General features: G+C 42.2%; 2 protein-coding genes across 8 annotated transcripts in view; one reads left to right on the top strand and one right to left on the bottom strand.

Moving 5' to 3' along the window:
* Positions 1-1,669: 1,669 nt before the first annotated feature.
* On the bottom strand, positions 1,670-26,083 carry MON1A (MON1 homolog A, secretory trafficking associated). Of its 5 annotated transcripts, none has more exons than XM_061617788.1 (8): positions 25,776-26,083; positions 24,836-25,109; positions 21,494-21,567; positions 13,104-13,248; positions 9,757-10,224; positions 6,891-7,656; positions 5,692-5,839; positions 1,670-5,129 (listed from the first exon to the last, which is right to left on the bottom strand). In XM_061617788.1, the coding sequence occupies exons 4-8, from the start codon at positions 13,225-13,227 to the stop codon at positions 4,989-4,991; spliced, it is 1,647 nt and encodes a 548-aa protein (XP_061473772.1). In that variant the 5' UTR covers positions 13,228-13,248; positions 21,494-21,567; positions 24,836-25,109; positions 25,776-26,083; the 3' UTR covers positions 1,670-4,988. The 5 variants fall into 5 exon arrangements, with proteins under 5 accessions (XP_061473772.1, XP_061473774.1, XP_061473770.1 ...); XM_061617790.1 differs by lacking the exon at positions 25,776-26,083 and adding an exon at positions 25,625-25,682; XM_061617786.1 differs by lacking the exons at positions 24,836-25,109; positions 25,776-26,083 and adding an exon at positions 24,484-24,571.
* Positions 25,809-27,194, top strand: part of RBM6 (RNA binding motif protein 6) — a 93,085-nt gene continuing 91,699 nt past the window's right edge. The window contains exon 1 of one of the 3 annotated variants that reach the window (XM_061617783.1): positions 25,809-25,957. The gene's annotated coding sequence lies outside the window, so the exon portion shown is untranslated. Of the gene's footprint in view, positions 25,958-26,017; positions 26,183-27,194 lie in introns of those variants that run through there. The other 2 variants (XM_061617785.1, XM_061617784.1) reach the window with 2 other exon arrangements.

The following is a 27,194-nucleotide window of genomic DNA, read 5'->3' on the forward strand; positions in this document are numbered from 1 at the left end:
ATGCTCTAAATAAATAAATAAACCTTAGAGTTGGGACTGGTTTCTTCCACACACGGCAGACACTGATTCCTAGCATCTTACTATAGTGACAATAACTGTAACCCAAATATACATTTTTGTTATCAGTTGATCTGCAGTTTCACAACCTTGCTCTACCTTTTTCTTACAAAGCTTATTAAAATGTGATTTGTGTTAAGATTTAAATATAAGGCTATGTAAGGATTGTTGAAGCTGACAACCATTTTACAAAAGCCATCAAGGGCTCCTTTTTACAGAGAATTGCTGGGGTTGCATGAAAGCAGCAAAATCCAAAGGATTATTAAATCATCCATCTCTGGCATTCACACTTATTATTCCCAGTTTCTTTGCAGGGCTCCTTCAGGCATTGAATGCCTCTGTGAAATCTTTTCTGTGAATCTCTCCTTAGGTGAATAGCATACTAGCTGTGGTACCCTTCATCAAAAGACAGAGCAAACTAAGGTTGTTGACTGGTTTCTCTGTTCTTTCCAAAGTCCAACTTGCCTCAGGCTGATTCGAGGTATATCCTAATTCAGAATCCCTCCTCCAGTGCTGCAGTCCAGATCTAGATCTGCCCCCTTGAGACTATTTACCAAAATTGAGAGACAGGAGATCTGAGCATGGATATCCATAGTCTCATCTAGCTTGGCCAGGAGTCATTTCTCTCCAGCCCTGTGACTTTTGTGCCATTTGCTTTCCTTCAGTGCTACTGAAGGGTAGAAGCCCCACTATAGATGGCCAGGAGATCTTTTTTCCACTTGTCCTCTAGGTTTGTAATTGATAACAGATATAGTGGACAGACAGGGAGATGACTAGGTCAGTGCTGTGACATCAACTTTTATATCCTCAAGCCCTAATTTGCATCAGGGAGAGAACATCTTATTTTGCTGCCCTTGGCAATAAATAAATAAATTTTGCCACCCCCAAATCCCCTTTATCTTATTGTTTATGGCAGCAAAAAGTGGAGATTGTTTCTATCCCAGAGATATTGCAACTTAGTTTTCATTTTCCAAAGGGAAGGAACTTTCATTCCATCCCATGATTTAGAACAGCCTCCTCCTTCCAAAAAAGGTGTTTTGAACTACAATGGCTGGGCCAATGGAAACTGTAGTCCAAAACATCTGAAGGGCAACAGCGTGGGGAAGGTTGGTATAGGATGAGGACGAGAGGGCTATAAACGAGAGAATGAGGAAGTTAGTTGTGTTCTTCCTACAGGGTTTTCTCAATTAGTCTACAGCCCCTGGAATTCTGCTGCCCCAAGAACTCACCTTTGCTGCTTATTTTGTTGGGCCAACTCTGATTTCCACTCCTCGTGAAGAACATGCAGTATTTAAATAAGATTAATCATAGTCCTGTATATGTATCAGAGTTGCCTCGCTCCTTCTAAACATCTCTATAAGAAGTAGGGAAAAAAAGGAAAGATCTAAGGGGTGCCTCCAGCCTGTCAGTATTTTGTGGGAGGATTCGGGCACACACCAAAATTTTAGGTTTGCCCAGTTAAAATGCATTAAAGTGCTTTGTTGTCCTAGCACAAGAAATTCACTTTAAAAAAGAAACATTTGCAGGTAAGAAAACGATGAGGAAATGCACTTAAAAGTGTGGAATAAATGAATGATTAATGGGAAGACATATAAATACCTCGCAAGCAAATAAAAATGAATGCAGGATGAATGTTTGTTGTCGTATAATCTATCTGCAAAGAAATCAGAACGAATGTTCAGTAAAAGACATAGTCTAACCTCCACACATTTTGTGCAAGCAAAAAATGATGAATGCTCAATAAAACAGGTCATCTGAAGGAGCCCTTTGAGACAGGAGGCTACAGTCTAAACTGGAAAACTGTTCTTTTGTTTTTTAGGAATCAGTGAATTTGCCTAAAATGAAAGCAAGCACTATCTGGGGACACCCTTGATACAACACTAACCACAAGTTACACCAACAAATAAAGTAACAATTATTTCATATACACGGAACTGCAAACTTATGAAACCAAATGGTATAGGTAACAAAAGAGTGTAGTTACCTAAACATAAGGATAGAGGATAGAAGAGATGTTATCTAGAACAGCCTTTCCCAGCCTTAGGGTCCTCAGATGTTGTTGGACCACAATTCCCACCAAGCCCCAGCCAATGGTCAGGAATAATGGGAACTGTAGTCCACCAACATCTGGGGACCCAAAAGTGGGCAAGGCTGATCTAGAAAATTCACATGACATACTTTGGATTCATGAAACTACTATTTACAAGGATTTGACATGATATATGAACAAAAATGAATGTGATTAATTAGGAATTTTAGTTGAATATTTGAGTATTTCTCAATGGAAAGTATATTGAAATTCCAGTATATTGAAATTCAAAGTTAAAAATACAACATTCTTTATTCTGCTAGTCTTGTCAGTGCAAGTATTTCCGCTTGCACAACAGACTTCCCCTCTTCTCCTCCCTCCACATGTGCCCCACGCTGTCCTCAAATCTTCTCTGGAGGGTTGAGAGAAAACCCAGAACAGATTTAGAGGGTGCCTGGTGGGAGGAAAGGGAGAGAATGTTCTGTTGAACAGGTAGAAAACATTATCCTTAGCACTGCACTGGATTTTACCCTAAGGAATCAATCATTGTGAGTCACTGCTGAAGTCTAAAGTACCTAATGTTTCTCAAATTCACATGCTTAACAGAAGATGCGATTTTGGCTTCGCATGTTGTAAACACAGGAAATTTGTTCATTTTCATTCCATTTGGGTCTATTCCTTGTTTATGTTATCAATGCCATGCCTAAGAAAGCTGTCACAAATCTGACCCTCTGCTGCCATCATGTGGCTGTTATGTTCTCAGCCTTTTACAGTTATGACTTGACACACAATCCTTTTTTCTGATTGTTTTAATGAGTCACATTATCGTCACATTACTCTTCTCTCCCCTACCCCGCTTCTCACACACACATATATATTAGGTATTAACCAAGCTTGGTGCATTCAGTTCCTACAAGGTCTCGCATCTAAGGCTGGAGGCACACTGAAACAATAAACCTGTGCCTAGGGCTGTACCACTACAGCAAACATGTGAAAACTGAACATCTACCATACCAAAAACATCATTCCACATAGAAAATGAGATGTCAGGGAGAAGGGTTCCAGCCTAGCCTTCTCCCTGGCATGCTAGTTTTCTATGTCCCAAAAATATTAGGTGATTTTTTGTACAGAAGAGCTTCCGGTCACATGAGCACTCATCTGCAATCTGAGGTGGTACAGCCCTGACAAAGTTTTACCACCTCACTAGGATAAATAATGTCTAATATTTGGTTGAAGTAAAGGAGACATTTGAATATCTGTATGATCTTCTCTCTTTATATGCCAGAGAGGTCATCTCTAAGAGAAGTTTTTCTTCTCTGAACTATGTCGGGACATGGAGGACCTAGGCATAATCCTCCGTATTCTCTCAAGCCTCTCTGCAGCCACGTATGCTATGAATTGTCCATACCTTCGTTCCATTTCATCCATTTTTTTTGCTGTGGTTTTTGCTGAATAACAGGCCTATGCTTGTACCTCCCTCCAGAGCTGTCTCCATATTTCCTATAATGAAGCAATTAAAGAATGCACTGTAGGCACCAATCTCTACTTCCATATGCCTGCTTTTACTATACTCTTTGTTATTCCTGGAGCACATGACATCCTTTAATTATATTTATCCAGCACATGGAATGTGACAGTACAGAGATGAATCTCTTGCTACATCACAGATGTGTTGGGCACGGGGAGTAGAACTTAGCTCCTTCGTTGCCCATGCAATCTGCCTGTCTGCCTACTCTAGATAATGCGTCTCCTTTGAGCATTCTCATAACACAAAGCTAAAAAGCATCTTTCTTTCCTCTCTCTATTTGTGCCACATATGAATGTTATTAATGCAGAACAGAAAGCAAAATAAACTTGCAGTCAGTGCAGGCTTTTCCTTTGCATGACAGACAGATATAAGAAAAAGGGGGGTTAAGCTTGATGTGTGAAAACACCTTTAGCCATTCTGGCATCCCACAGCTTAAATCATTATGTCCTTTGAATGAATCAGATTTGAGTTTTGTTTTCCTCTGCTCACTCAGTCTAAAAGTGAGCAATCTAAATTTAACAACTGCTTAACAATTAAAAGCCCTGTATTGTTTTGGGCAAAATGCACCTCCTCAGATCTGCATCTTTCCTTGGTTGTAAAAATAATGAGTAATCTAACAAAGAAAATTCTTATTTGTATGACAGTGCATGGAGCATAATAGCACAGATGTGGATCCATGAGAGCTTTCCAAACCAGAAATGAGAAGGAAGCAGCGTGTTAAGCCAATTCCAAAGGGAAGTGTACTGCAGGGAGCTAGACTGTTTATAAAATGCCCTCCCATCCACTAGGTACTTGCTTCTTTGATTACCTCTCCCTTGAAGTACAAGGCAGCATGGCTGCCCCCATCTGGTGCAAGGAGGACATTTGGAAAGCCAGTGAAGATTAGGAAACGAATGGGCAATGAGGAACATAGGACTCCTCAATGCATTGGCTTGGGCAACCACACCAGAAAACATTGCCTGAGCTTCTAGTAAAACAAGCTTCTTCAGAGAGGAGGGAAAATGGACAGTGGAAGTGAGGACAGGATTTGGTCTTTAAAAAGAAGTGCAGAGAGAAGCAGAAAGGACATTCTGTGTCTGGGATGAATAGTGTCAGGTAGCACATGAATGATTGCCAGGAGGGTCCATATTTCAGTTCCAGGTGCAGCGGGCTTAATGTCTGAAACAAAACTCTCCTTCCCAGATATTCCCTGTAGGCACCAAACTCTGCTACCATTCAGGCCCACCTCTTATTCGGCTCCTCCTCCTCACATGTATTGTTGGGGAGAGAATCACTCTCAGAGAGTGGATCTAGTCCCACCAGAAGTGTGAGGAAGATCCTTTGGGCATTCACTGGCATTGAGGACCTTTGGGTAGACAGCACAGGCTGCAGCAGTCAGTAAGTCTGGGGTGTTAATAAAAAGAGCCGGTCTTCTTCCTTGCGGATCCACCTCATGAGTTTGTTGACAGCACTGACCGCTGCTGCTTTGGTTCCCAGGGGGCTGAAGCATACGTAGAGCTCAAAAGCGTTAGTCACCTGGAGAAAGGAAATGTGAAAACTCCATTATGACATGCAATCAAAGCAAACCCAATCCTCCAGAGTTACTGCCTATGTTCAGAGCTAACTAACCTCCCATTCTTACAGCGCATAAAAAAATATTGCTGTGGTGGTTGCCAGGACTGAGATTTGATATTTTTTACTGGGCCAGCTGCTGTTGGTTAGGGAGGATGTAAGTACGCAAGGAAGAAATCTAATGAAAAATTCTTTGCTGCTCTAAACCTTGTAGGCTTTTCACAATCACACATAACTTAATTTTGAAGAATTACATGATAACAGGCATAGCAAACATTTTCCAAAGGAGATTTCCCCAGAGGGCAGAGGTGCAAAAAGCAAAGCATTTCTTGCAATACATGCTAGCATCCCTTTCTGATTTTATAATCCTAAAATGGTAAATCCACATAATAAGTGTGTACTCCCAGAAAACAAAGTTACACCTTTAGCTCCAGCAGTTCCTGCTCCAGGTTTTGCTTTTATGATGATTTCTCTAGTAACTGCTGCTAAGTCACAGCTGCAGCAAGGATGGAAATGTAACTCTTACCCAAGCCAGGAGATTTTCATTAGATCCAGTGTAATAGATGTTATTTAGAGGACGGGAGGAATTATGGGCTCGGCTGTGTAAGTATTGATACAATCCTAGAAGTCTCTGTTTTTCCTCCTCAGTGATGTAGGGAGCATCAATCTCTGGGCTGGAAAAACAAATTGTCCTTTGGTTAAGCCTGTTGTCATTAATGGAAATGAAAGCAGACTATAGCTTCTTTTCATGGGATAAATGGAAAATCATTCAGAAACTCAGAAACACATTCAGAAAAAAACATCTCTGTTTGTAGCACCTTTTGGCTACCCATGTAGATTTTTCATTGCTGCTCACTGAAGTGGTGAATATTCATGGCCCACCTGAGAGACTCCAAAACCTGACCAGTGTAAAACACCAACAGAAGTTTAGCAGGATCATTCAAATACCTGCCGCTCAAAGTCTGAGCTCCTTTGGACCCCAGAGGTAAAACCAGTGGAGTATGCAGTAATTTGTTATACAGTCTCTCTTATGAACTCAGTCATAGCTTGCTGCCCCAAAGCACCTGATGCCATCCTGACTGTTATTGACTACTTTGGCCACAGAGAACACAGATGAGAAAATCAACTGGGACCGAAAGACTGCCTACCCCTGAATAGTCCTATAGGATCACTATCTGGGGAAATGTTACTTGTGGCTCTGCACCCGACAGAATACCACAAGATGGTGACATGAAAACTAGTATTTTCTGTTACTGCCTCTGCATTGCGTTATTCCCTTCCTTTTGCCATATGTGCAGCAGCAATCATCAGTTGGTCCAGATGTCTTGTAAAGACACATGTTTTTGCCCAGGCTTTTCCTGCCCCATAAGACTAGGCCCTGTTGCAACTGAATTCCTGTTGTTGTAATACTGACTTACATGTTATATCTCTGCGTTATATCCAAATATTTTTTTACTCAGAATAGCCCCATTAAAATGTTAGTCACGTTCATTAATTTCAATGGGTCTACTCTGAGTATGACTAACACTGGATACAACTCTGCTTTTATGGTACAGTTTTATGGTTTCTATGATGTATTATCGCTTATAGATTTTTAAATCTTAAGTAATTTAGAAGTGCTTTTAGACAAATCAATACATAAACAAATCTCATCCATCCTTGCACTTGGCAAAGCACCAGATAATATTGAGGAGGTGACAGATGTTTCCTGCAACAGACTCTCACCTGGTGAAGAGTCCTGAACTCTTTGATTTATAGATGAAGTGCCGGAGGCCTGGGATTCCCACCTGGGAGACACTGTAGAAAGGGTTGCGCAGCGCCTCCATGAGGGCATGATGCACACCACGCTTCTTCAGGCGTTCTTGGAACCTGTGCTTGCAGTCAGACACTGTGAAGAAATCCTCACGGTCGGTGGAGATCAGGAGAAGGCACAAGTCTGTGTCTTGTGCTAAGTAGGAAATGTGGGCATGGAAAAAACCGCTGGAGTTGAACTTGGGCAGGCAGATGGGAGTCCAGGCTTCTCCTTCTCTAAATGAGGAGGAGGAACTAATGAGGTTGAAGAGTAAGTGAAGGTCAATTGGATGTAGGAACTGGTCCTTTTTTCTCACTAGAGACACCAGCTGGTTCTTGGATAGGAGGATGGTGAACACCAGACTTTTAGCTCTGGCTTGCTGGAGGCAGGAGCTCACAGCATCCCTGACTGCAGCAGCCATAGGGAGGCAACGGGCAGCCCCCATCAGGAAGCTCGGGTCCCTCGCCATCAGGTCTAGCAAGTTGTCAGTGATGCGCTCAGAGCCTGCCAACAGTCTCCTCAGGTCATAATTCTGCTTCTGCTGGAAGATGCGGTTGAGCTGGGTCCATGTCAAGAGGCTGAGTATCTGGTAGTAGATATAAAGGAGCTCTTGAGCAATTTCCTGTTCTGACTGCCGTGTCTGAGCCACAGCAACCAGCACCAGGGGGCTCCTGCGCACAAACACCACCTTGTACCCATCTGCCAAGAAGGCAAGGATAGAGAGGAAGAAAGCAAGAGGAAGCACATCAGTATCTTTAAATGACAGTGGTAAGTCCTGAACCTGAAGCAGCTATAGGTCTCTTGAGGCAACTCTTTTGAATCCATAGATCACCCATGGGGAACTTTAGGCCCACAGGTTTAATTGGGCCCAACAGGGGTTTTAACTTGGCCTGTCAGGCCGGTTTCCACAAACCACTCCCACCTGCCTCGCACCTGATGTCATGTCATGTCAGGGGGCAGATAAAGATGTGGCTGCAAAGGAACAATCGGGAGTTTAGAGTGCGTGCCTGATTGTTCTTTGTGGGCCTCACTCACAGTGCTGATCAGCTGCTGGCAGTGGCAGGGTGCCTCACTATGATCAGTTGCACAAGGAAATTCCCCATCAAGAACTCTCTAGTGCAGCAAATGGGGCTCTCAGCACTGATCAGCTAATGGGTGCTGAGAGCCATGCCTTTAAAGTCCATCTGCAGATGGTTTGTATTCTAGCCATTTGGCAGCCATCCACTTTAACACTGAGCTCTCAACGCCAATCAGCAGATTTGCTCTGACAGCCTTCAACGGTGCTCAGCAAGCCCTTTCAAGTCGTCACTTGATGTCATAATGACATCAGATGACTGACAGCCTACCTGCCAAAGTTAGCTCAGATGGGGGGGGGAGGAAAGACCTGGCCAGATCCAGTTCACTACCCCTTTTACAGATGGTGAGAAGCAAGGCAGTAGCCTTACAAAGCAAATTTCCTTGCAATAGTATGGTAGGAAGCATACACTCCATTGGCAACCAAGTATTTTGAACCTAAAAAAGAACAGGAAACACAGAACTCTTTCTGCTGCATAGTTACAAGGTTGACTTGCTATGGCATGAGTAACTCATCTTTAACAGGGGCTCATATTTTAACTTCAAAGAAGTTGTGAAAGAAGAGTGGAAAACATTGTTGGACCTCGCATCCTAAAAAAAACTACTTGTCACATCATTGTGTGTCTGGGCTCTGTTAATTCAGATTACAGGTAAGGGTTCACATGACTGACTGCTATGCCATTAAAAAAAGAAAGAAAAGAAGCCCTGGCTACACAGGACAACTAGATGCCAGGGAGAAGGGCTTTAACCTAGCCTTCTCTCTGACATGCTAATTTTATTTAGATGTAATTTTGTTTTGGTGATCGCCATTGGCAGTTTGAAGCGGTACAGCCCAGACACAGATTTACCAGCTCAGTGAGTATACAGGGAAAAAGTTAAGTATTAAAGGTTAGAACAGTGGTTCTCAGGTTTTAAGACAATACCTATGAAATTTTGCCTTTGATTGGCAACCGCATGTAGTGTCTTCCCCATCCCAGAGCTTCTAGTGCCAGAGTTCTACATAGTTATCAACCTCCTTTGCAAGCAGTCTGGAAAGCTTCTCCTGATCAAACATGGATTTTGATTGTTTTTATAATACATTCGCTTTGGATTTGCCATTTGAGAAAGTCTAGCCTTCTGTGGCTCAGGCCCTATCTCTACTATACATTCAAAGTAGTATCATACCACTTTAAACAGTGATGACTTCCCTCAAAGAATCTTGGGAACTGTAGTTTGTTAAAGGTGCTAAGAGTTGTTAGGAGACTTCTATTCCCCTCACAGAGCTACTATTCTTAGAGTGGTTTAACAGACAATCAGTCTTCCCAGGAAACTGTGGGAATTTTAGCTCTGTGGGGGAAACAGGAGTCTCCTAACAACTCTCAGCACTTTTAACAAATGACAGTTCCCAGAATTCTTTGACGCAAGCCATGACAGATGTGGCCTTCATTTCTAACCATTTTTAAACTGAATCTGAAAGTAGCATATTATCCAATTCTGATTATTTTGTGTACAAGTTGGCACTCACAATCAGATATTTCCCCAAAATGCCGGGTTAGCAATGAGCATCATGAAAGCTAGGACCTCTGCCACTCTGGCAGGGAGCTATCCTGGGGAAACATCATTCACACTCTTTGCTCCTCTCTCTCATGTTCTTTTGCAATTCTCTTTTCCAACAGTGAGGCCAAATGAAAAATAGTAAGACAGTGCTAACTTGGCAAGAAACTCTGTCAATGGGATAGTAAGTACCTGCATGAATAGACCTGATGGCATTCCTCTCTGCTTCTAGGAAGGATACGAGAGCCATCATCACCCCTATGGTGCTGGACAGGGCCTCTTCGGATCCATAGCGGGAATACACTGGCTTGCCAGCCTCACTTAGAACAAAGACATGCTTCTGGTGCATGCGCCAGGCATCCATGGTCACGTCTTCTTCTTCCTTCCCTGACAGGACAGAGTCTCGGCGAGAGGCCTGTGGTGAGAGGTCCAACTTGTCCTCTTTGCTCTGCCTTATCTCTTCTTCCAAGTCTAGGGCTATGCCAGTAAGCTGTGTGCTCAACTCACTGAAGTCCTTGCTGATCTCCTCCATCTTTGTCTGGTCAGCCTGGTCCTCTTCACTTTCACCTGGGCTCTGGGGAGTCACATCTCGATTATCTGTGCTGGTCAGGTCCTCATAGGACTGGGCATGAACAAACATGGCTCCCTCCTGGCCTGCCCCTTGTAAACACCACACCAGAATAGATACTGAGTTATTCACCCTCAGAGCAGATAAAAAGCTACCATAAAGCATCAGCACAGTATGACTAGTAATGCTCATAAATGCACACAATATACCAGAGCTTGGAAAAGTTACTATTTTGAACTACAACTCCCATCAGCCCAATCCAGTGGCCATGCTGGCTGGGGCTGATGGGAGTTGTAGTTCAAAAAAAGTAACTTTTCCAAGCTCTGCAATATACCTATGACAACAAAGTAAACCAACATTTTCCTTAACCTTATGCCAGAGTTTCTGTTTCTGTGCTCCCCATCTAGTTGGTGATAACAGCTGCCAGTAGCAGATGTCATTTATTTCAATGGATATGCCATAGTGTAAGGAAATATCCTTTATTTAAACATGACTGCTTCCTAAGCCATAATGGATATTCCTCCTTTGAAAGCACTCCAGTTCTATAGCTTTCTATATAACAGACAGGCCCTATGTGCCTTTCATTCCAACATATTGATATGGTAGCCATATTGCTAAATAGCAGGAAATTGAGATTCTTGCACTTGAAACCCTTTGACTCTCATCTAACTACCTGGAATTCAGTGTCTGTCTTCCATAATAAAGCAGCGCATATGAATTCTTTAAGTACATTCAGGTTCTCTCTCAAAGGAACTACTTCACTCAGCATTCTGCAGCACTCTTACAAAGAAAGAAATGAGAGCAATCTGTTCTCGGCAATCACCCAAAAAAGAACCCAACCACATGCAGGTTAAGGTTGTAATTCTAGGATTACTTTCTTGGGAATAAAGCCCATTGATAAGAGTGGAATTTACACTCTGGAGTAAACACGCATGGGATTGGACTGCATGTCAGTTCAAAAGGGGACCTCTACCATGGTTATTCTCATTATATAAGTCATGCTGTTCCTGTCATCAGGACAATCTATCTACATGCTTCTCTGGATCATCTCTTATTTTCCAGCGGAGTGCAGAAGTTAGTTAGCTCTGTTTTGTGGCTTCTCTTCCCTTTGACTAAAAGAATGTGACATTTGTAATTGCTGGCATAAGGTGCGGGTGTATGTGATTTGGAAATACTGCCTAAGGAGCAGGCCAAAAACTTCCATTTTTTTCATTATGTGACAGAATTCTGCTTTCATGCCAGCCTCAGATTAGCACTATTGGTTGGAGGAGAGGTTTTTAGACAGTCCACAGGGTTGATCAGATAATGGTGCCTGACTATTAGTTCATAATATATATTGGTTGGGGCAGGGTGAGAAACAGAGGTACAACAGGCAGTCAAGTGCCCAAATCACAGTAAAATTATTTATTTCATGTATATTCTAATTCAGGGGTGGGGATTCTTTTTGCCTCCACAGGCCAGTTCTGTTGAAAGTGGAGCAAGAGCAACTCCTGTTTTGTTCTTTTGTTTGTGCTCCAGAAGGGAGATAGAGCTAGGGTCCTTCAGATGGATAGGCTTGTTTACCTTTTTCCTGTGATGCTCTGAGTGACTTCCTTCTGTTGCTAGACTGTTACATCTTTAGGGAAGCTTACCTGCCTCTCCTCCTTACCGCCCTTTCCATTCCTTTGTTCTCCGGCTGTCCAGGAGAGAGGAGACATCCCTTTGTCTCTGTTCTCTCCAAGCACGGGGCTAACTCCTACACCTGGGGGTTACGCCTCCAACTTAGCTAGCTAGTTAGAACTAGGTATGCCTTTTCTATCTACTATGTATGTCTATAAATAAAGTAGCTTTTCTTATTTTACCGAGTCTCCAGTCTCAGTGATGCTGATGCAGGGTAAAAGCCTGCTTTCTTAGGTAAACACACGCACACGCTGGCACACTCGCATTTCAACATCTGCTGTTACTCTCTGCTGCTGTGGTGCTGCTTTTAAACGAAATTAAGCAACACAACTACACACAGTGGAACAAGTTCCTCATCTGGATCTGCCTCACAGGCAAAATTTGACAGGTGGGGCTGCCCACCTGCCAATCACATGATGTCATTATGGTGTCATATGACTGGCAAACAGGTGGGATCACCCACCTGTCAAAATCCCTTTTGCTTTCCTTAAGTCTCAGCAATGGGCAGTTTTGCACAGGGCTTTAATAGCCACTCAGGTTATGAGTGGGGATGAAATCCTGCTGCCTTGGCTGCACAATCTGGGAACAAGATCGTGCAGTCAAACAGGATTAAACCCTGTCCTCCTGCCCACTGGTGATGTTAGCTGGTGTGTGTGGTTTGGGGAAAATGGCCTCAGGTGCCCAATGGGACTCCTTGAAGGGCCATGATTGGCCTGGAGGCTAGAGGTTCCCCATCCCTGCTCTCCTTGATTGAAATTATATTTGAATACATATTTCCCTTTTTAAACAAAAATCTGGCTCAATTAGAAAAAGAAGCAGATTTATAAACCACTTTAAAAAAGAGCTCTTTGAGTGGTAGATAAAGAAAGATGTAGCTAAAACACACCAAAAATCCACAACAATTAAAAAAACCAAATATGCATAAAACCATTATCACTGGAACACAGATAAAGCCAATAAAACTTTTAAAACAATTATGGGGAACTAAGATGTCTGGGTAGAACAAATTACTTCTCTGTAGGAATTCCACCCATGTGGAGAATGTCACATTCACATGGGCATCTCTGCAGGTTTTCAGGCAAGAACAACTGTTGCTGTCTGGCTGGCTGGCCTGTCCCTCTTTGGAAACGATTACACTGTGCTAGAGTGCTTCCCACTCACCACCTGTTATTCAGGCAGATTCAATGGGGATGGGAACAGAGGAATCCCTCCCACCTTCCTGGCAGAGTTTTGGAGTTGGTGGTTCCCCTGCCTTTGATTCTCCCCCACCCCCTCTGAATTGCTCTGTCCACCACTCTGTGCCCATACCTACCTGGTTCTGTTCCCTGAGCCAACCCTGGTGTAGGACTCTCTGACCTCTCAGCATGCTTTCTGTCACCTGGGACCAACGACCCATTGGGCACATCTCCATCTTTTTTGTGAACATCAGCAGCCATTGCTTGAAGGCTTGTGGGGACCTGCAAGCAAGCAAACAGAAAAGCTGCTAGCCTTTATTCCCTAATGAAGTGCAGATCTTATGCGCTGTTCCAAGCTCCCTGACCTGAATGACAAAGAAATGATATCTAACCTTCTTCCTAGTATCATATTTATATGAGGACAGTAAGTCAGCCTAGAAATGTTTCTGTATTAACTATGCCATAGTTATCACATATAAAATAAATATTTTCTAAATTCATAGTACAGCCTTCATTTCATTGCTTCTCACCACCTCCCAATGAGAAAAGTTATTAGCATTTTCACTTTACAGATAGGGAAGGGAGGCTAAGATATAGTGGCTTGCCCAGGACCACCCATGAATCCATGGCTAAGGAGGTATTTGAACTCTACAAGGCTTTCAAGACCTAAAAGAGTGGCTCTGGCTAGCACATATTTCAAGAATGACACTAACATAAAATGATTCAAGTGCTTGGTAAGCATGGATAGATCAGTCTATTTCTGGTCTGTGTCAATTCTGCATGTGCTTCTTCATAAATTTGTTCTATCCCATTTCCACATTAATCTGTGATTTTTTATAAATAAATCCAAATAAATCCATATTCAAATTTGTATTTGATTACTTGATTATTTGATTATTTTGTAATACATATTTAAATACATATTTTATCTCAATGCATTTCTTAACACATTGTATCAAAAATATGCACTTCTAATGCATTTTGATATGTTTTGGGACTAAGAACTGTATCACAAACTTCAGAAAAGGATAATGACCCACTCAGTCTGAAAGGTGGAGATCAGGTCCGTTTGCACTGGAATTCACAGAAATAATTTTCCTCAAGCATCCTTAGTGTGTCCCCAGCCGCAAGGATAGAAAATACTGTATAGAATATATCCTATTTTGCAGAGAAAAGCCCCAATTTCAGACACGTCCCCCTGATCAATAATTGTCTCTATTGTGCCTTTTGGATGAATTAACAAAAATTGTTCATGAGAATTGTTACTTTTTAAATCCAAGCGCTCTCCCCTATATCTGTGGATATAACTAAGTGGAATTTCTAGATGAACCCTGGCTGTCATAAGCATATATGGAAATGTTTGTGTATGGACACTAATGTTCAGTCAATCATGAATGCATAGTCTCCTAGATTACATTCTGCTAGATCACATTCTTTATCTACTGTGGCTCAATTTGAACTTTTAACATATTATAGGACAATTATGGGGCGTGCATGCACGAGAGCAGGAAGTTGGAAGCCTAACGGTAATCTCCATCCCCTCCCAGATGTTTATTACACTTTTGCGATCGTCTAAGGCTCTAAATTTACCGTTTAAAATAATATTATTGATTGTGATGCTCTCCAGTACACTGGGATGTAAAGAATATGGGATTACAACTTTCTTTAAACCTGTTTCTGAGCAGCATCGAGGCGCTACCGCTACTCACGACACACTCAAAATGGCTGTGAAAATCGCTAGAATAATCACAGAAGATCAAACCTCTACCTCAGAACCTCTAGTAGACCTGGTGGCATCCCAGATAGCTGCCTTACAAGCCAGCCAAATAAAAAAATGGGATGACAGTTTTAAATCACTTGAGAAAAAAATAACTACTTTAATGGGAAAGGTGAACAAGACGAGTAAGACAGAGGCTCTGGAAATCGGTATCCAGTATACAGACACCATTAGGCACTTAATTAAAAGTCAAAGGGATCTGTAAGACAGACTTGATTATCAGGAAAACCATGGGTGCAGAAGAAACCTTCTTAACTTAACTTCTTAGCATAACACACTAGAAATATATACATATGTGTAGACATATATTTATATCATTAATACTACAGAAAAAAGTTGGGTGTTAGAACAAATTAAACCAGAACTATCACTAGAAGCTAAAATGATGAAACTGAGGTTATCATACTTTGGACACATAATGAGAAGGCATGATTCACTAGAAAAGACAATAATGCTGGGAAAAACAGAAGGGAGTAGAAAAAGAGGAAGGCCAAAGAAGAGATGGATTGATTCCGTAAAGGAAGCCACAGACCTGAACTTACAAGATCTGAACAGGGTGGTTCATGACAGATGCTCTTGGATGACGCTGATTCATAGGGTCGCCTTAAGTCGTAGTCGACTTGAAGGCACATAGCAACAACAAACAGAAAAAAGAGTATTCTACCTCGACCAATGATACCAATTTGCCAACCAACTCAAATAAAGTATCTAATCCTCTGTGATCCCAAGTATCCTTTCTATACCCTCCCCTCCCCTTGTTCAACCCTAACCCAACGGACACAAAACGAAGGAAATGGGAATATATCCCAACCTTGCAGATGAATCTAACAATCCATCCACACTGAAAAGGGCCGAGCTATAAGAGGGCTAGTAAGCATGCCGAAAAATTAACTTTGTATATTTGCCAGAGTATATGTTGCCCCCGGAACGTCTCATTCAAGGGGAGTCAGGGTTGTGTTGGCAAAATCTATGGATTTCAAACTACATAAAATATTAAAAGATAAAGATGGTAGGTTCATAGTTATTTCTGGCCTACTAGCCACCCATCAATTAACTCTAGAATCAATGTACTCGCCAAATTCTGACCAATGGAGTTTTCTAACCAAAATGCTGAAGACACTTATTAGGTTTGCAACAGGGGACATTATTTGGGGAGGGGGGACTTAAATGCTGTATGTAATATTGGTTTGGATAAGAGTACTGTCAGACCTATGGGCTCATTTCAAAGGAAAAGTTGTATAGCTGACATATTAAATGTATTGCCTTCAAGTCAATTCTGACATGGCGACCCTATGAATAGGGTTTTTATGAGGCTGAGAGGCAGTGACTGGCCCAAGGTAACCCAGTGAGCTTCATGGATATGTGGGGATTTGAACCCTGGTCTCCCAGGTCGTAGTCCAACACCTTAACCACTACGCCACACTGGCTCTCATAGCTGACATATTAACCTGATTCAAATTAGTAGATGCTTGGTGTAAAGTTAATGCAGGGATCAAAGATTTTTCATATTTTTCTCCTCATTTTTACTCTTTTTCCATATTAGATTATGTACTCACGTCACCTACTTTAGTACCATCAATTATTCAAGTCAATATTCTTCCCAGGACTGTATCAGACCATGCAGCAGTTGAGGTTTTCATCAGTATGTCTTCAGATAATTCATTCAGCCCCTCTTTGAGACTTGATACTTTCTTATTGAAGGATCAGGTTGCATCTCAAGCTCTGGCTGGGGCTCTTGAGGACTATTTTTCATTCAATATCACCCTGGAGGTGTATTTTAATACAGTATGGGATGCAATGAAAGCTACTGTCAGGGGCATTGTATCCCAGAGGTGGTGAAATGTAAAAAAAGACTTAACCCGATTAAATTTCAATTGTTGGAAGAGATTAAATCTTTGGAACACCAACATAAAATTACGAGTTCCAAACAAATTTGTGCTAAATTATGTAGAAAAGCAAGGAATTAGAAGCATTGGAGTCTACCAAAATAGCTAAATCTTTATGGTTCATAAAACAAAAATACTATGACAAGTATTTGCTTTTTTTAAGATATGAGAATATTTGGGGCTATTCCATACAGAAAACTCTGGGTGATGTGCAACAACCATATTGAAGAGATACTAGGGGCTACTAACCTCTTCAATGATCATCGTTTTTTTATATATATGGGTAGTGCAACTAGGTCCCATGACAGAGCCTTCAGCTGATAGTTCTGGACTGCCTGCAGCTCTATTTGCATCTAATGATTCGACTTCTCCACAGCAGACCATTAATTAATGAAATTGGAGTTGTTCCAAATCTGGACCTTTAGTATTATTAATACACCCTAAAGACCTTGAAGAGCTTGCAAGTTGAAGATTCTATAAAGTGTAATTAATAAAGCTCTAACATTTTATCAGGGCCAACTAATACCTTATTTAGAAATGACCAACATGTTTATTCTAGCAGGATTTCTGCTGTTCTGCATTTGCACCATATTAGGAAGGGCCCAGGGTGGCAATATGAATTAAATTGTTCTTCCTCTTGCTTGCTAGTATTCTGTGCTGGGGCTTGGGAGGTAATTCACTCCTCTTCTTAAATGCATAAGTCATGTCCTGTGTGTTGGTTTTTTGTTTTTGTTTTTTGTTTTTTTTTGTTTTTTCCCTTTCTCTTTTGGGGGGGTTGTTTTAAGGTAGGGTGGTGAGAGGTAGGGGGGGTTCTTGGGGTGGAGGCCCAGGAGTCGTGGGAGGTGAGAGGTAGGGGCAAGGACCTGCCTGACTGGCGAACAGGGAGGGAGATATGTGTAGACCGGGAGGGGATACTGTGAGAAGGGTGGGGAGCCATGATATTGAAAGGCTGGGCGGCAGATCCTGGAGAGGCGCAAGTGGCAGGCCACGCCAGCATAGGGGAACAAGGGATAGATGCATAATATCCATCCCTTGTTCCGGACCTGTCCACAACCAGAAGATAACTGGGGGATGCAGTACTCCATCCAATCTTCAACTGCTGTTGTGTAATGCCAGGTCTGTGGTACAAAAAAACAGCACTCATCCATGACATGATCTTGGATGAGAACGCAGACCTGGTATGTATTACGGAGACCTGGCTGGATGAGGCCTCAGCTCCTATACTTGAGGCCGTGTGTCCAGCCGGTTTCCGATACGCACAGCAGCCGAGAATTGGTAGGCAGGGAGGGGGAGTGGCAGTCATCTATCGGGGATCTCTGGTTTTCGCCAGACCCCCTCTCCATGAGACCAAGTTTGTTGATTGCATGTACTGGAGGTTGGGCCCAAAGGGCAGTTTAGGGATTCTACTTGTGTACCGCCCACCCCGCTGCACAACAGACTCCCTGACCGAGGTGCTCGAGGTGATCTCGAGCGTGCGGTTGCTTTCCCCCAATTGTGGGGTGCCACAGGGCTCTATCCTCTCTCCCATGCTGTTTAACATCTATGTGAAACCGCTGGGGGCCATCATCAGGAGTTTTGGGCTGAAGTGTCACCAATATGCGGATGACACTCAGCTCTATCTCTCATTTAAGTCCTCACCAGAGTTGGCTGTGGATACCATGTCCAAGTGCCTGGAATCCGTAAGTGGATGGATGGGAGAGAACAGGCTGAAGCTGAATCCCGACAAGACCGAGGTGTTGCTTGTGGGAGACAGAGGAAGGCTGGGTATTACGGACCTGATGCTTAATGGGGTGAGATTACCCCTGAAGGACCAGGTCCGCAGCCTCGGGGTCATTCTTGACTCCAGGCTGTCCATGGAGGCTCAGATCTCGGCGGTGAGTCGGGCAGCTTGGTATCAGTTACATCTGATACGGAGGCTGCGACCCTACCTTCCTGTTCATCTGCTCCCACGGGTGATACATGCCCTGGTCTCCTCTCGCTTAGACTACAGTAATGCGCTCTACGTGGGGTTACCCTTGAACACGGTCCGGAAGTTACAGCTGGTACAGAATGTGGCGGCACGCTTGATTAAGCACAGCCGTCGCCGTGACCATATCACGCCAGTGTTAATAGATCTTCACTGGTTACCAGTTGTTTACCGGGCCCAATTCAAGGTGTTGGTGCTGACCTTTAAAACCCTATACGGTTTCAGCCCAGTCTATCTGAAGGAGCGCCTACAGAATCACCAATTATGCCGCCTGACAAGATCAGCCTCACAAGACCTTCTCTCGGTCCCACCGGTTAAAACAGCTAGGCTGGTGCAGACCAGAGAGAGGGCATTTTCGATTGTGGCCCCCACCCTCTGGAATTCCCTTCCTTTTGATCTCCGACATGCTCCCTCCCTGATGGGTTTTCGCCAAGCCTTAAAAACCTGGCTATTCAGGCGGGCCTATGGGATTGGGGAGGATTAATTTTATAAGGTTTTAAATAGAAATTGGTTTTAAATTGATTATGATTGTGTTTGCTTGTATTTTATTTTGTATTATGTACTGCTCTCTATTATTGTAAGTCGCCTAGAGTGTCCACTAACCTGGACAGATAGGCGACCAACAAATACAATTTATTATTATTATATTATTATTATTATAGCGCTTCTGTATTCCTACATAAGCTCTTGTGGAAGTTGGTTACACAGATTTGAGTGTAGGCCATACTCCCAAGAAAATGTGAATAGGACTGCAAAGTTGTCTATATGGCCCAATTTACATGTTAATACTATGTCGAACTATGGTTTAGTGCAAATGAACATATATGCAGGTTTCCAGAGCGACTGCAGTCACTGTGCTCCTCTCCTTGGTTGTACAGCTGCCACGCTGTCCGGGGCTAAACCACAGTTTGGCTTACTGTTATGTCCAATCTGTGACTCATGGTTTGCTGTGCTCCAGACAAACCGCAAGTTGTAACCAAGGTTTGTTATATGGTTTACTGCTTGTGGTTTGCCTAGAGTTCAGGTGTAATGTTAAGCCAAACCATGGCTTAGTTCACAGCAGCATGACTGGAGGAGAAGCAAAGCAGTTGCAATCTTTTTTCTGGGGACCTGTACATTTGCTCGTTTGTGCTAAGCCATGGTTTGGCTTAACATTAAGTGCAAACTGGGTTTATACAAAGTTCCATCTTTAACTATAAACATGGCAATGTGTGTACTGTGAACAATCAAAAGGAAATGAAATGCAGAAGGTACAGACAGTGATCATTACATAAATTATCTATTACTAATGTAAATAGTGCCACTATTGTAATTATCACTGTCTGTACTTTTTGCATTTACTTTACTTCTGATTTCACTCTTTACAATTCAGCCCCCGGTCCCAACCATGTGTATATAACCTGTAACTGAGGAGAACATTTTGCACATCTGCTGAACTGTAGTCCACAAAAACGTACGCCATAATCAATTTGTTGGTCTTTAACTTGCCACAAGCCTTTTTGTTGTTGTTTTTGCTGCAACAGAACAATATGGCTACCCCTCAGGAAATTTTTAATTTTGTCAAATTTCAGTGTTGTCAAGGAAATTAAAGAGACGGGGCAAGCTCACCTCTCAATGGCTTCCCTCAAGTTTTGTGACATAAAATAAATGCACTAAACTGAATGACAGAGTTGAGAGGAAGCAACGCCTATCTCTATTCCCAGAGAAACAAGGGTCATCCCAAATTGTATCCCCAATTACATCAGACTTACTTTCTCTTTTACATAAATGAATCTCACTGATTTTTATAGGGCAAAGTAAATGGCCCCCAATTGGCCAGAATTGGTGTGGTAGTGAAGGCCTGCATTCCCATCCAGACTCTGCTATCCACACATGTCGTTTCCCAAAGTGCATCCCTTTCATTTATTTATTTACTCCTTTTTTATTCTACCTTCTCTCCAAAGAGCTCAGTGCATTATACATAGTATTTTCCCCTCTTTTATCCTCACCACAACCCTGTGGGGTAAATTATACTGAGAGATAGTGATTAGATCAAGGTCACCCAGTGAGTTTGTGGTTGAACCTGGATCTCCCTGGTTCTAGTTCAACACTCTAACCACACCACACTGGATTTCCTTTCTCCTGTATAAGTAAATATCAATAAGGATTTGGGAGACCTGGGTTCTGATCTTACCATTGCTACAGAGTACACATTAAGTGCCTTGGACAAGCTGCTCTTCTTTCAGCCCCAGTCCTCCAATAACAATAATGGCCATTTATAGCAATAAAAGGTGCTTATATATGATAAAGGTTATAAAGTGCTTTCCCAGCTGGAAAGTGTAGCATAAACATTTAACATCAGTAATGCTGTCTTTTGCCTAGGAATGAGGAAACAATGGGCCAGCTGTTTGCCCTCCTACTATCTGGTCACCTTAATTGGTCTACAGTAAGACATTCAGCCCTACGCATTTCTCTACATTAAATCATTATTTGTGCTTTTGTGCAACCTCTGACCGTCTAAGCTACACTGAGAGCTCAAACTAACACACAATTTAAGAAGAGATGACACAATGAGTCCTTCTGAAGAGATCTCCCAGAGTTTTACCTCTAGTATGTTTCCTCCTGAACTCTCCCTCTGTCGGAGGATAATCTTTTAGGGAGCATACTGAGATCCCAAACCACTGTTTGGTTTCTTGGATGGTGGCTTCATAAGGAATCTTAGCCATTGGCTTTGGTAATATAGCAGATGCGTTTGTATGAAATTCAGTTTGGCAGCATTTTAATGCCTAGCTTCCACAGCAGGGCATTTATGTTGTTCAAATAACATGGAGTATATGCAAGGCTGAAGAAAGAAATCAACAGGCCCAGCCCCTGTACGTGTCTTCCTGTTTGTTCTAGCAGCACACAAAGAATACTTACAGATTTGACAGGAACAGGCTGCTGAGAAGCAGACAACGTCAGTGAGCATCTGGTTCTGCTGTTGCCGGTGATCTCTAAGCAGAAAGGGAATAACGTGAGATGCCAGGGGAAGAGGAGGGGTTTTTCCGCATGCTGCCGTCTCCTTTCTCTGATGCTACACAGTCATGGATATGCTTTCCAATTTAGCCAGCTGATTCTGCCCTTGCCAGCTATAGCCAGGAAAGTACAGTGCACTACCTACTTCTCCTTTCAAAGGTCACTTTTTCAGCACCACAAGTCCCAGTGCATCTTGGGGACTGTAGTCCAAATCTCTGCAATTTTTGTGCTTTGATAGACAAAAGATGAGATTCATAGAATATGGAAAAGACTGATGGTTGATCCACATCTGCCTACATTTGAAAATCCAAGAGGTAGATTTAAGCTTTCTTTCAGTATAGAAATTCTTGGTGTGTTTGATGATAATTATAGGAATAACTGAAATAGCACTTTCTGAGTGTTCAAAGTTCTCTGTATACATTATATTACAAATCTTTACAACAACCCTGTAAGGTAGGTTGGCATTATTATACTGCAGATGCAGGTGTAGAAGGAAGTGCTCTTTCAAACTATTAAATCCTGTAAAATGTTATGTTCTGATGTTTTTATTAATTCACATTCTTAACTGTTAGAAGAAAAAACAAGCAAAAATAGGTGGCATGTTTTCTCAGAAGTAATTCTCACTGAGAATTATTCCAAAATAATGTGTTTACAATTGCAGCCAGGCTGCCCGATCCTTTGCATATTTACTTAGAAGTAAATCCTACTGTGTTCACTGGGACTTACTCTTAGAGAAGCATGCCTCACCTCAAAAAATATATTGTAGAGTTGGAAAAGGTTCAAAAAATGGCAACCAAGATGATCAAGAGGATGAAGCGACTCTCATATGAGGAATAGTTGGAGCATATGGGTTTTTTTAGTTTTGGAGAAAAGGTGAATAAGAAGTGACATGATAGAAGTGTACACAGTTATGCATGGTATGGAGAGAGTGAACAGAGAAAAGTTTTTCTCCCTCTCATAGCGCTAGAACTCGTGGACATCCAATTAAACTGCATGCTGGAAGATTCAGGACAGACAAAAGAAAGTACTTCTTCACATAGCACATAATTAAGCTATGAATTCACTCCCAGGGGAGATAGTGATGGCCACCCACTTGAATGGCTTTAAAAGAGGATTAGACAAATCTATTTATTTATTTATTTGATTTATATCCTACCCTTCGTCCCAGCAGGCACCCAGGGCGGCAAACAAAAGCACTAACAACACTTTAAAATAATAAAAACAGACTTTAAAATACATTAAAACATAACATTTTTTTAAAAAAAGCTTTCAAACATCTTTTTTTTTTAAAAAAAGGTTAAAAACATTTTTTTAAAAGGTTTAAAAACATATGAAAAAGCAATTCCAACACAGACACAGACTGGGATAAGGTCTCAACTTAAAAGGCTTGTTGAAAGAGGAAGGTCTCCAACAGTTGCAGAAAAGATAGCAGCGCACCTGTCCAATATTTAAGAGGAGGGAATTCCACAGGGTAGGTGTCACCATACTAAAGGTCCGTTTCCTAACTTGTGCAGAGTTCATGGAGGATAATGGTATCAAAGGCTACTCGCCATGATGCCTATGCTCTGCCTCCACAGTCACAGGCAGTATGCTTCCAAATACCAATTGCTGGAAACCACAGGGTGGGGAGAGTGCTCTTGTGCTCAGTTCCTGCTTGCAGGCTTCGCATGGGCATCTGGTTGACCAGTATGAGAGCAGGATGCTGGACTAGATAGTCTACTAGCCTGAGCCAGCAGGCTCTTCTTATGTATTATTCATTTCATATTTTCAAGTTACAGAAACAGGTTGAAGTGCATTGGAGTGTATGCATTATGATCTGTAAATCTGAATGTTCACCAATTTAGCTTAATTAACATCAATAATAATATTTACCAGTTTTGAGTGCTTAAAGCACTCAACCTTGGCAGTTCTTACAACATCCATTATTACGGCTCTCATAACTTTGCAGCCCAATCCAATGTAGATTTACACAGAAGTAAACCTAATCCAGTTAAATGGGATTTACTCTCAAGTAAGTGTGTACAGAATGGCAGTCATAGCTACTTCCCTACACCACTTCCAAATTATGGTCTGTGAAATAATATCCAGAGATTCAGAATTCTGGGAAGGAGTAACACATTCTTGATGACCAGTTTCCCCCCAAAAGTATCTTGCTTATCCTGGTTAAGGTGTTTTGGAAAGCATGATGGGGATTTAGGCACTTTGTAATGCTATATGGTTGGTGCAGAAGGAAAACTGGATGGTGGTATACAAGATTCTATCAACTGAAGATGCAGAATTGCAATGACTGCTCAGTCTTCAAGGTGCCACAAGCCTCTTCATTGTTTTGGCTTCTGCAAACTCAAATAGCTACCTATCAGGCCACTTTTTAGAATTATTTGGGCATGTTAACAAACACAATCATAGGGAACTTCTGTCAATATAGTGTACTTGTATTTTCCAAAAGCTTGGTACGTCTCACGAAAAGTTTCAAAGGAAATTGCACCTGGATTCTAAGTGTGTTCACTCAGAAGTAAGCTCCACGTTCTTCAGCTTGGACTTACTTGCATCCCAAAATAATTTTAATTTTGCAAACACTTTGACAGTTGAGAACCAAATACTGGCTCCAACTTCGTCAAGTGAGACTTACTTTACCAATTAAGTTTATTGATAAATATGAGAAAGGAGAGTGAAGGGTGAGTGATGGTTCAACTTCCAATCTTATTCACATGAAGCCTTGAGCTACCAACACGTGAACTAGCAAAGAAAAGAGTGCTTCAGATCACGTGCAGAACGCCCTCCCACCTTTGAAACCGAATGGTAGCTTTACCAGAGAGTTTCGCATAATATTCTGCCATTATTTAAAATAAATCTGCTTCAGTCCTTCTTCTTAACAATGCGAAAGTTTATACTACCGCAGCGGTAACCTTCGTCATCTGCAAAAACCAACGGCAAAATTCTTGCGGTCGACGTCCTCATTCTTATAGGCGTAACCCACGGAAAAAACTACAAGTCCCAGCATGCATACCGACCCAAGACGCAGTGAAAGAAGTGGATTGCGGTGCATCCTGGAAAATGTAGTCATTCCCCTTTTCTTTATTTCCTTATTCTGAGCAGGGCATGATGGACCCACAGCAGCATTATAAGAGACAGGAAATTTAAAATTACAATTCAGTTGTCTGAACATGAATTTCCTGGGTCCTTTTAGCACTTTTATACGGGATAGAAGCGAGAGCTGCCCATACAAAACAACAACTGGGAACTGACCTGCAACAAAATGTTTATTAATTTATACATTTATAGACCACCCATCACCACGCTGCAGTGCCGAGTTCTCTTGCTCACGATTCCAGTCAGATACGCTCTTCTCTACAAACTTCATTACATTCCATTTCTCTCCTGCAACAGTCACCGTACCTACAGCTATTGAGCATTCTTAAGGGGATTTCTCATTCCCCCAGGTTTCTTCTTCTTCGTACTTTTGCAAACCTTGGTGCTACTCCGAGTCAGCCAATTTCTTCCTCTAGTAAGTGACTGTTGTCTGGTAACACAAAAGACGGCACACAGAGAACTGAATCGGAATAAGAATACAGAGTGAAAAAATACCAAGCTTTTAGCGTAACTGTGATTAGGTAGCAGCATAGGCCCCCTCCCCAGGTAGTAAAGACAGGAGTGCACACCTTTTCTAATTCAGGACCTATTTTGTAACAAGAAAATGATTTTTAAAAAATTACACAAACTTTGCCATGCCAATGCAGTGCCCCATATAAAGGGCTTGCAGGTTTCAAAGAGCATGTAGCCTACAATAACCCTGCAACGTTGTCCACCCTATTGTTAATATTGAAAGTTAGGGGTGGGGCTGAGGTTGGTATAGATTTCTAACCCAAATACCCCTCTGCAACCCCTGTCAGGTTGCAAGAAAGCTACTTTAATTATCCCCCTCCAGCCCAAATCCAGTACCCTACTCATGCATGCAAAAAACCTTCTGCTTCACTGACTTGCATGCAGACACGTTGTGCTTTAAAATCTTTAAAAACTCAATTTAAAAACACCCACATTTTCTACAGAAAACTTAACTTTTTGCTTCTACTCTGACATGCTGCTGCCCAACCACAAGAATGCTAAAATCCTGGATTTCTCCATTGCTTTATTTGGGCAGCTCCCACTTCCGCCCCTGGGAAGACCCGAACATGGCTTCCAAAATTACCTGGAAGCTAGCCGTTCTACCCACGAAAAGTCTATGATTAGCCGTAATAGGCCATTTTGCGACTGTACAGGGGGTGATTTGTAGGTCACATGGTTGAGTGTACCGGAATTTCCGGTTTTCTCTTGATCGGCGTCGAGGCTTTGCTGGAGGCCCAAAGTGGGTGAATCGTCTGTCAGTTTGTGGTGGGTATTTTTTAGCGCTCTGTTGTTGGCATGGAGGGTTCTTTCTGCTGTATTGGGGACCTGCGCCCAATTCTCGTCTGCCTTCGGTTGTAAGGGAGAGGGGCGGAGCGGGGAGTTGTTTGTCCTTCCTAGAGAGGCGAGGCGGCACGCGGGAAACGCGCTCGGCGCTGACAGGGCCTCGACAGAACTGGGTGGCTGGGAGATTAATCTCTTGCACGTATGTCGGTGAGTTTTACACGTCCTCAGTTTGTGGAGCTTACTGTAGGTCTGCATTCGTTGGGTGGGGACTATTATTTTTTGAGGCAGGTGGGTTATAATCATGAATTTCCAATAGGAAGTTGCGGGGGGGAGAACAGTTGTTTGTTGATAATGCAGGTGATATCGGCAGGTTCTGCTGCTAGCCAAAGTGCAGGTCTGTTTGTTGGAGTTAATGGGTGAGCTTGTAACTTTCTGAAGGTTCCTGTTTAATTCTGAGTATCTTTAGCTAACAGGGTTGTTCAAAAGCCTTTGCCTAGCATCTTGGAGAGCTGCTGTAAATGTACAGTAGTAGGCTGGCTGTAGGGTATTGCACTATTGGGCTGACTTGAGCAAGAAGGGTCTCTGTATTGTTATTGCACTTCAGGATTTTGATCCAGTAGGATAATAAAGGCTAAAGATTCACAAACTCAAAATGAAAATCCTGACTCTAGGAAAATATTGTACAACCGTCCACGTGCATTAGGAAAACATTTGCAAACCTGTCAAAACACTGCAGGCTCCTGAGAGTTAGAAAGGTACCCCCGTTGTCTGGAAGATGCTCAGACTACAGAAGCCTGCGTAGGCTGTGTACAGAAATTTTAAAAGGTTTATAAGTTGTACGTGATAAGCTGGTAGAAGAGCTGTTAATAGAATTGATGGACAGTTGATCTGTTGGCAGTTCACTTTATTGTGTGTGAAGGCCAGTTGTGTTTTAATCCTAATGAAGATTCTGTAGTAAGCTCCTACCATTACTACTGTAAACCGCCCAGAGAGCTTCGGCTATGGGGCGGTATATAAATGTAATAAATAAATAAATAAATATGGAGGAAACAAAAATCTGTTAAATATTTAAGACCTTGTTAAGACTTTTTTAAGCGCTTATTATTTTAAATATTTTTAAAAGCACATAGTAATCTGCTATCTTAGAAGGGGGGCGGTGTAAAAGCCGGAACGGAACAGGCAGGAATGGGCCCTTTATAAAAGAAATTGATGCCAAAAA

The sequence above is a fragment of the Rhineura floridana genome, chromosome 3 (genome assembly GCF_030035675.1).
Source record: "Rhineura floridana isolate rRhiFlo1 chromosome 3, rRhiFlo1.hap2, whole genome shotgun sequence".
Taxonomy (NCBI): domain Eukaryota; kingdom Metazoa; phylum Chordata; class Lepidosauria; order Squamata; family Rhineuridae; genus Rhineura; species Rhineura floridana.